This window comes from Sphaerodactylus townsendi, linkage group LG05 (assembly GCF_021028975.2).
Source record: "Sphaerodactylus townsendi isolate TG3544 linkage group LG05, MPM_Stown_v2.3, whole genome shotgun sequence".
Classification (NCBI taxonomy): domain Eukaryota; kingdom Metazoa; phylum Chordata; class Lepidosauria; order Squamata; family Sphaerodactylidae; genus Sphaerodactylus; species Sphaerodactylus townsendi.
In genome coordinates, this window is record NC_059429.1 from 138,544,633 (window position 1) to 138,554,503 (window position 9,871).

General features: G+C 61.2%; 1 protein-coding gene across 2 annotated transcripts; it reads left to right on the top strand.

The window, feature by feature from the left end:
- Positions 1-1,664: 1,664 nt before the first annotated feature.
- On the top strand, positions 1,665-9,029 carry CTSA (cathepsin A). Of its 2 annotated transcripts, XM_048498775.1 has the most exons (15): positions 1,665-1,749; positions 1,844-2,022; positions 2,126-2,240; positions 2,505-2,555; positions 2,706-2,792; positions 2,921-3,076; positions 4,085-4,176; positions 4,612-4,696; positions 4,846-4,937; positions 5,502-5,580; positions 6,248-6,396; positions 6,496-6,571; positions 6,658-6,747; positions 7,659-7,763; positions 8,512-9,029. In XM_048498775.1, the coding sequence occupies exons 2-15, from the start codon at positions 1,844-1,846 to the stop codon at positions 8,593-8,595; spliced, it is 1,440 nt and encodes a 479-aa protein (XP_048354732.1). In that variant the 5' UTR covers positions 1,665-1,749; the 3' UTR covers positions 8,596-9,029. The 2 variants fall into 2 exon arrangements, with proteins under 2 accessions (XP_048354732.1, XP_048354731.1); XM_048498774.1 differs by having other exon boundaries at positions 1,687-2,022.
- The last annotated feature ends 842 nt before the right edge of the window (positions 9,030-9,871 follow it).

Below are 9,871 nucleotides of genomic sequence, written 5' to 3' on the forward strand. Positions count from 1 at the left end.
TCAGCCCTTCCAACTCCACGATTCTAATAAGCAGCCCTTCCCAAGTAATTAATCGTCGGGCAGGCTGGCAAGAAGAAAGCGTTCTGTCTGCCCCTCTGAAAACCAAAGGAAATGTGCCCTGTGCTTCAGCAGAGAGGGAGACCTGGACTCTGGGGGCCACCATCGGAAGGGCCCCGTCACATGCCAGACGGGAGGCTCTGCCTGGAGGAAGGAGCAGCAGTGGCGTAGGAGGTTAAGAGCTCGTGTATCTAATCTGGAGGAACCGGGTTTGATTCCCAGCTCTGCCGCCTGAGCTGTGGAGGCTTCTCTGGGGAATTCAGATTAGCCTGTGCACTCCCACACACGCCAGCTGGGTGACCTTGGGCTAGTCACAGTTCTTCGGAGCTCAGCCCCACCTACCTGACAGGGTGTTTGTTGTGAGGGGGGAAGGGCAAGGAGATTGTCAGCCCCTTTGAGTCTCCTACAAGGAGAGAAAGGGGGAATATAAATCCAAACTCTTCTTCTTCAACTCTCCCTGTCCCAAACCACTCGCAAGAGGAAAACCAGCACTTTGCACTGTGCCCAGAGACAGACCGGCAGCCCTTGAAGGGGGAATTCACACTGGAATCACACGGTCAGTGTGACCTCCGGCACTTTGAGCTACTTCAAGGATATCGCCTTTGAACTGGCCAAAGTCCTGGCGGGGCTACTGGTGTCCTGGGCCTTGTCTGGCCGACAGGGTTTATGAGGAGTCGCTCAGCAGGATCTGCAGACAGCAAAGGCAGCCAGTATGACGGGCAAACAGCTCTCCGCTCCCCCGGTGGTCTCAGCGCAGAGGGTGGGAGGCTCCACGGCTGCTCTGGCTATGCCTCGTCATCTCTCACCGTGGCAGAAGGGGCCCCTTAGAGACTCTTGCCCTGGGACCCCGGAGCCAGAGGGCACCACCAGCACCAGTGGCCGGCAATCGCTGGCTATTCTGAAGAAGGGAACTATGTGGAGGACCACAGATGCCAGCCTCGAAATGCAGATCCACTTCCACCGCTCATGGCAGAGTGATGTGCCAGCGATGCCCCCGCGGGTGGCACACATAGATGCTGCTGACTCCTGCGTGCTGCTGTGGCCACGGCTCCTGATGCCACACAGCCACCCTTTACACCCAGAGTGCCAGAAGCCAGGGGGGAAGGGCATCTGGACCTCTGGCTCCTCAGGAGCACAAATGGCAGCAAGGGTCTCTCTCGGTGCCAACGCACTCCAAGGCGCCCAGAAGGCGCAGCAGGTGCGAATCACCGCCTGCAGCCGAGCGCCCCTTTCCCCGGGGGGCACCCAAAGGGCAACCAGCCGCAGCCCCTCCGCACTGGCCGGGCGCCCACGACGGACCGCTCGAGCCAAGATGGCACAGCCTAGCCAGGTGGGCCCCTCCTGGCATCAGAACCGGGCAGGCCGCAGAGCGCTGCCACCCCCGTTCCCAGACAGCCACCTGCGGTGGGCCCCGGGCAGTGTGTGCCGGGAGGAGCGCCGATGCAACTCTGCACCGCCAGGCAGCCCCTGCAGCTGGGCCCTCCCTGGGAAGGCGGCCGGGGAGAAGCGCACCCGCGCGCGCCGCTCTTACGGGCACTACGGTAGGCGCCGCCCGCGATTGGCCCCGGCGCCCGCCCTCGGCCCCGCCCCTCCGTCAGGTGGTCGGGCCGGGTCATATGAGCGGCGGTCACGTGGGCCTGGCCCCAGTCGCCGGTGCTGCGCTGCCGACGGACGGACCGACGAAGGCAGAAGGTGAGCGAGCGGACACCTGCCTACCTGCCTGCGCGCATCCTGAGCCCTCCACGCACTTACGCGCTCTCTGTCTGTCTCTCTCTCTCCCCGGCAGATGCGTCCTGCTGGATGTGCGCGGCTGTGGCTGCTGCTGCTGGCGGCGGCGGCCGGCGGGGTCGGGGCGGGGCCGGCGGGGCACGAGGTGGGCTACCTGCCCGGGCTGGCCAAGCAGCCGGCCTTCAAGCACTACTCGGGCTACCTGGACGTGGATGGAGACAAGCACCTGCACTACTGGTAGGCGCCCGGGGGACGGAGAGACGGGGGAGGGCGGGCGGGCAGGGGGGCGGCGGGCACCCTCCGGCCGCTCACCCACCTGGGGTCGCCCGGTGCCTTGCAGGTTCGTGGAGGCGCAGGGCGGCGGCGCGGCGGAGAAGCCCCTGGTGCTCTGGCTGAACGGCGGGCCCGGCTGCAGCTCCGTCACCGGCCTGCTCACCGAGCACGGGCCCTTCACGGTCAGTGGCTGGCCCCACCCGCCCCAGGGAGGGAGGGAGGGAGGGAGCGTCGGGGTCGCCCAGCCTCCTTCTAGGTTGGTTGCGGCTGCCCGGAGCACTGGCACTGCTCTGCTGCTGGCAGAGGCCTGGAGCCAGGCTGGGGTGTGCCTCTGTGGGCCCCCTGCCTGTCACCTGCACCCCCAAGGAGAGCACCTAAGACAGGTGCCAAGGGTGGGGGAGAAGTCTCCAGACACGGAGCCACAAGGGCGGCTGCTTCTCTTGCAGGTCCAGGAGGACGGCGCCACCCTGGAATTCAACGACTATGCCTGGAATAGGGTAAGGCCTGCTGCCCCTGCTCCTGCCAGCCCTTGAAATTGGTGCCCAGAGGTGGGAGGGCTCAGCGGGGGGCTGATCGGGCTGGAGGCATCGTTGACCACCCGGCCGCGTGTTTCGGACCTTGAGCGTGACCTGGGGCTTTCTCTGCAGCTGGCCCACATTCTGTACCTGGAGTCCCCGGTTGGCGTCGGCTACTCCTATTCGGACGGCAAAGACTACCGGACCAACGACACAGAGGTGCGTGCGCTCTCTCTCTCTCTCTCTCTCTCTCTCGCTTGCTCGCTCCCCCCTGGGGGGCTGGGGTGCCCCCTCCCCTGAAGCCGGCCTGCCAGACTGTTCCTCCTTCTTTCCCTCCCCCCCTCCAGGTGGCCCGTGTGAACTACCTGGCCTTGAAGGAGTTCCTCCGCCTCTTCCCGGAACACTGCGGCAGGGACTTCTATCTCACTGGCGAGAGCTACGGGGGCATCTACATCCCCACCTTGGCCGTTTGGGTCATGCAGGACCCCAAAATCAACCTGAAGGTGTGCAGGGCAGGGGGGAGAGATCTCCTTTTCTTGGGCAGGAGGGGGGCATGGCTCGCTAACTGAGACGTAGTCACGTCCCTGGGAGGAAGCAGAGGGCCACAACGTCCTGCTGGCAAGAATGAGGCTGCTGCCAAACCGTGTGGGCAGACCTGAAGTGTTGCCAATTGTCAGTGCCTGGGCTCCGGAGGGCGGTGCCGCGGGCACAGCTAGGCTGGCATCTTGATCCCCGAGGCTCAGCAGGAACCTGCAATTGGTGACGTCAGGCGGCTTTTAGCCTGGAGCTGTGGGCAGGGCGGAGGAAGTGCCGGGAATTCCTTGGCATCCCAGGACATCAGCCGCGATAGTGGAACGTACAGATGGGCAAAAGCCGATGGTGGTCTTGTGGAACTCATGGCCACAGTGTTCTCTATCTTCTGTTTCGTTAATTTGTTTTTGTAGCTGGCAGGGTTATCTTTTATGGGTCTGGTAACCGCGACCGGGGAGCTTCTGGGGACGGCTGCTTGCTGCCGAGTTCTTGCGTTCTTTTCAAAATATTTATGTGCCTATTTCTCTCTAGAACTCAGGATTCAGAGAGGCTTAGAATCTGAAAAGCCGTAGATAACCTGAGATAAGAGCATGACCGTTCGAAATTCCGCCGTTCCCAAACAAGCCTCATTTGCTTTGGGGTGTGGGGTGTTGTTCCAGCTCAGAATCCTCAGCAGCCTCACCTGGGAAGCCACCGGGGGGGGGGTTGTCGTGGGTGGGAGACCCCCCAGGAAATCCTGGCTTGCTAAACCAAGGCAGGAAACGGCAGCTCTCTTTGAGCAGCTCTTGCCTCGAAAGCCACGCGGGGCTGTTATCGCTTGTTTGCTCGCAGGGGGAGGGGGGGGAAGCAGGGCTGGGATCAAAAAGACCCTTATCTGTGACCTGCAAGGTCTCCTTTGAAGGGCAGAGCGATTGCCTAAGAAGGCTCTCACGGGGCCACGTGGTCCTCTCTTGCCGATCCTGCTGTCTTGTGTGCTCCAGGGGGTCGCGGTGGGCAACGGGCTCTCCTGCTACGAGACGAACGACAACTCCCTGGTGTACTTTGCCTACTACCACGGCCTGCTGGGCACCAGGTGAGGCCTCCTCGGTGGGCGGGGAGGGGGCTGCGTGTGCCATGCGGCTCCCAGACCCCTGGGGGGGGGGACGGGGGCCTGGCTCTTGAGGCTGGCTCTGCTCCTGGGGGGGTCGGAAGAAAAACACTCTGAGGCCAGCAGCAGTGGCGTAGGAGGTTAAGAGCTCGTGTCTCTAATCTGGAGGAACCGGGTTTGATTCCCAGCTCTGCCGCCTGAGCTTATCTGGGGAATTCAGATTAGCCTGTGCACTCCCACACACGCCAGCTGGGTGACCTTGGGCTAGTCACAGCTTCTCGGAGCTCTCTCAGCCCCACCCACCTCACAGGGTGTTTGTTGTGAGGGGGGAAGGGCAAGGAGATTGTCAGCCCCTTTGAATCCCCTACAGGAGAGAAAGGGAGGATAGAAATCCAAACTCTTCTTCTTCTTCCCTTTCAGGCTGTGGACAGACCTGCAGAACTTCTGCTGCTCAAAGGGGAAATGCAATTTCCATGACAGCTCCAGTCTGAACTGCACTCTTGCCGTGAGTCTGGGGCGGGGGTCTTGGGGCAGGCTCCCCTGGGGCTTGGCCACCCTCCTGCGCACACTCTGTGGGGCTGGGGCAGATGCCTGTCTGGTGGGGCGGGCTTGCTCGTGGCCTGGATCCCAGCGTCCTTCTGTGGCTGATTGCAGATGGCGGAGGTGATCCGCATTGTGGACGGGTCGGGCCTCAACATCTACAACCTGTATGCTCCTTGTGCCGGAGGAGTGCCTGGAAGCTTCAGGTAAGACCAGGTGACTTTCTTTCTGGGATGTGGTTTGAGCGACCAGCACCTCTGAAAGCATGTCCACTGCGGGGGGAGGGGGGCAGAGGTGGGATCCAGCAGGTTCTCACAGGTTCCTGAGAGTAGGTGACTCATTATTGGTGTGTGCCGAGAGGGGGTTACTAAATGGTGATTTTGCCACGTGATTTTGGCCTTAGTTACGCCCCTCCTCTCAGCAGTAGCGCGCAGAACTTGGAGCAGTCTAGCAGGAGGTGCACTGGCGTGCGTGGCAGCCTGTGCCTGCGTGCATTCATTTCCCGCCCAAGGGCCGGCGCAGCGGCTGCGTCCTTGCCACAGCCCCGCCCCCGGAATGCCCGGCCACGCCCCCGTCGTGCCCCGCCCCGCCCAGCCCAGCCCCATTGGCGCCACGCCACAGTTTGAATCCCACCACCATGGGAACCTGTTACTAAAATTTTTGGATCCCACCACTGGAGGGGTGTGGCTTGGAGAAGCAGAGCGCCCCCCCCCCCCGCCCGCCGCCCGTCGCCAGGTAGGAGCTCAGGAGACGTTTGGCTTTGCTTGCAGGTATGAGGACGGGAAACTGGTCACCCATGACCTGGGCAATAACTTTATAAGGCAGTCGGTTAATTACGCTTGGAGGCAGGTGAGAACGCTTCCAGGGTGTGGGGGGTGTGGGTGAAGCTTTCCTGTCTTCCAGTGGGCACGAGCCCCCCACCCTCCTAAGTCAACAGGGACAGAGAGCTGTGATGGGTGTGTGTGGGGGGGGAAGGGGTCTGAACGGCTCTAGGAGGGCCTTGGTCCCGTGCCAGAGCTGCCCTTCTCTGTGAGAATTGTCCTCTGGCCATGGAATTGGCCCCCTGTGGCCGTCACTGAGGGTCTCTCCCAACTTCAGAGCTCCCCCCCTCTGGCAGCCAAAGAAGGAGCAGGAGGCACCCTTTAGTCCGGGGCCAAGCTTCCTTCCTTCCTTCCGGGCTGGCTGGTTTCTCTGCCTGGGTGCGTCTGGCTGTATATTTACACCTGGGCGAGGTCGTGGGGCAGATGAAAATGAAAGTAACTGTTGGACTTTCCCTCCCTTACTGGTGGGAAAACACCATCTGGCTAATGAGGAAGACAGTTGCACAGTAGGAGTAGTTCAGCCGTGGAAAGGGCTGAACTACTCCTCTCCCCACCGGCAGTCTCCAAGCAGCGGCTGCGCAGACACCCACGAGGGCTGCTCTGGGGTGATCCTGCATTGAGCGGGGGGGAGGGGGGGTGCTTGGATTGGATGGCCCGTCTGGCACCTTCCAGCTCTCTGATCCTGCGTCCCCCAGAATCTGCTCTCGCTGCCTGTCGGCAAGAAGGGCGTGCGGCTGGACCCTCCCTGCACCAACACCACGGCCCCCTCCAACTACATGAATGACGCCCAGGTGCGCAAGGCTTTGCACATTGTTGACGATGCCCCCGACTGGGAGATGTGCAGGTGAGGGGCTGGCAGGGACTGCGGGAGGGGAGGGGAGGGGAGGGTGGGGGCGCTGGAGAGGGCCTGATCCTGACTGTGTCACGGCCTTCCTCCACGCAGCTTCGACGTGAGCCGGGGCTACAAGCGCCTTTACAGCAAGATGAACGACCAGTACCTGAAACTGCTGGGCACCGCGGTGAGGAAGGGGCCCGGGGGAGGGTATCCTGGGCTGGAGGGACGGAGGTTGGTTGGGGCCCCGCTCACCGGCTGACTCTCCCACAGAAATACCGGATCTTGCTGTACAACGGGGACGTGGACATGGCCTGCAACTTCCTGGGCGACGAGTGGTTCGTGAACTCCCTGGGCCAGAAGGTGGGTGGAGCTGCTCGGGCGGGGTGGGTGGGCGGGGGGAGGCGAGAGGATGTCCATATACTTGCAGCTGGGCAGTCCAATCCTTCCAGGTCTATTGGAGGCTGGGAGGGGGTCACTGCCCAAAGAAAGGGCGCTGTGTAGGGGCAATGCCCACACCTGCCTACTCTTGGCTTTTCCAAGAGTGTAATGGTTGAGAGCAGGTGCACTCTAATCTGGAGAACTGGGTTGGATTCCCTGCTCTGCCACTTGAGCTGTGGAGGCCTATCCAGTGAATCGCATTAGCTTGTGCACTCCCAACACACGCCAGCTGGGTGACCTTGGGTTAGTCACAGTTCTTCAGCGCTCTCTCAGCCCCACCCACCTCACAGGGTGTTTGTTGTGCTGGGGAGGGGAGGGCAAGGAGATTGTCAGCCCCTTTGAGACTCCTTGCAGGAGAGAAAGGTGGAGGGGTATAAATCCAAACTCTTCTTCGTCTGGGTGGCATCCCGAGGGCGTCTCGCCAAGGAGTGATCTAGTTTGCCCCACTAGAATGCTCTTGATGCCAGGCTAAACAGGGCGACAGGGTGGAGAGACCCAAGCTGGTGACTGTAGCACCTTGAGACCACCCTGGAACCAGCAGCGAGGGTCTGCTCTACAGCCTGAGTTAGCCTCACCCTTGGCGGAATCTGGCCGTCCTCAGCGTACCTTCCGCAGCAGCTGAAGAGGAGCAGCTCCTCTTGTAAGCTCTCTCATAAGCCTTGCTGCAAGTTCCAGCTGCCACTTAAGTGCCGCCCCGCCCCGCCCTGCATCTGCTTTCCCGTGGCCTGTGGAGCCTGCTTTGAGGCTGGGCTGCCGTTTCCTTAACTGGCCGACCTCTGCGCCGTCGTAGCCGGCCCGTCTAAGGCGGGGTGGAATTGCTCTTTTCCCCCCAGGTGGAGGTTAGTCGCCGGCCCTGGATCTACACAGACGAGAACGGGCAAGATCAGATTGGAGGCTTCGTGAAAGAGTTCACAAACATCTCCTTCCTCACAGTCAAGGTAACGGTGGGGGCGTTTTGTGGAGAAGGGGAGGGGCTCTGTGGTTGGAGCTCCCCGTGACGTGCTCGAAGGGGCTTGCATCTACCTTTCTTGGGGAAACTGAGTTGTGCTCATCTTGAAACACACACACACACACACCCAGTGAACCCTTGAGTGGATCTGGGACTGCTGGCCCCCGACCCCTTCTGAAGGGTGGAGGTAGCTTTCTCTGGCATAGGCTGAGGGGCTGGGACCCCGATGGATCACCGACGGAGTGGAGTCCCGTGATGGAACTCCGTGCCCGGGGCAGGCTGGCAGCCACAATTTGGATGGTTTAGCAACAGAGTGAACCACCGTGGCCCCCCACCTCCTACTGCAGTGGTTGCGAACCTTTGGCACTCCATATGTTTTGGACTACAATTCCCATCAGCCCCTGCCAGCATAGCCAATTGGCCATGCTGGCAGGGGCTGATGAGAATTGTAGTCCATGACATCTGGAGTGCCAAAGGTTCGCCACCACGGTCCTACTAGGTGTGATGGGAAACCGACCCTTTGCCGACAGAGGCCGCCAACCGTTGAGTTGCTGTCCTTCTGGCCAGGCGCTTTCCTTCTGCCGTCCTGTAGTCAGGACCAGTCTGATTCTATTGTGAGCCTGCAGCAGAGTACTGAGGCATAGCTGGGGGAGGGCTGGGAGGGGCCCCCTGTGGCCAGAGCCGGGATGGTGATGCAGAAATGGCAGTGCCTTAACCCTTGGTGTGCCCTTCCACAGGGCGCGGGCCACATGGTGCCCACGGACAAGCCGCGAGCTGCCTTCAACATGTTTGACCGCTTCATCAACAAGAAGCCCTTCTAGCCCTGGGCCGCTTTGCCTCTCCTGCACCCGTGGGTGCTCCATCGCCACCCCTCCCCCAGCGGGGCTGCAGCCTGTGGTGTCGAGAGGGCGAGGACTGATCCTGCGCTCCTGGCCCCCAGCCAGGGCAGCCCTCTGCACGGGTCCTCCTGCCTGGGCTCCGTAACCAGCCTGGACTTCCTGGGGGGCCGGGGGTCTGGCAGGGGCTGCGGGGGCTCTCCCCCCCTGCTTCCTTTTTGCACTTTCTCTGGTAGGGCGAAGGAGCCCCTCTGGAGGGGGCCCCAGTTCTCCGCCCGAGTTCTCAATCACTCCAGCTGATGAAGGAACCTGGGTCTCAGGTTGACGGGCAGCCTGGCCGGGCCAGGGTTGGACGACACCCCTGATTTCTGGAACTCTAGTGGGGGTGTGGGGCATGCTATTAAACTGTTGTCCTAAGGCGTGGCAGGCCTGTGTCTTTCGCTGGTGTCTGAGGGGGCCCCTTTTGGCCGGGGCTGCTCCAGCATTTGGCTGAGAGGAACCTGGCTGGCCGGCCGGCCACAGTGCAGGAACATTTCTGGTGTGGGAGGAGCAGCCGGGCAGGTCGAAAAAGGATGAGGAAGTTCAGTGTATTGTCGAAGGCTATTCACAGCCGGAATAACTGGGGTGTTGTGGAGTTTCTGGGCTGTAGCATTTTCTCCTGACGTTTCGCCTGTGTCTGTAGCTGGCATCTTTGAAGATCATAAGAACATAACTAGCCAGCTGGATCAGACCAGTGTCCATCTAGTCCAGCTCTCTGCTACTCGCAGTGGCCCACCAGGTGCCTTTGGGAGCTCACGTGCAGGAGGTGAAAGCAATGGCCTTCTGCTGCTGCTGCTCCCGAGCACCTGGTCTGCTAAGGCCTTTGCAATCTCAGAACAAGATCCTCTGCAGAGATGCAGGCAAAACGTCGGGAGAAAATGCTATGGGAACACGGCCATGTAGCCCGGAAAACCCACAACACCCCGATGAGGAAGTTGTCATTTTCTGTTCAGCTGTGGGGAGAAGGAAGAGGAACTCTGCCTTGTTTTCTAGCCCTGCTCAGAGGGGGAGGGAGGCAGCAGCTGCTGGGGGTTTCTGTTCCTTCTATTCTGCCTGTGGGGCAGCCCCTGTGCATCTTCCATCTGTGGCATCATGAAGGATTGAGGGTGGCCAGACATTAGAACAGGGGTCTGCAACCTGTGGCTCTCCAGATGTTCATGGACTGCATGAACTACCAATTGGCCATGCTGGCAGGGGCTGATGGGAATTGTAGTCCATGAAC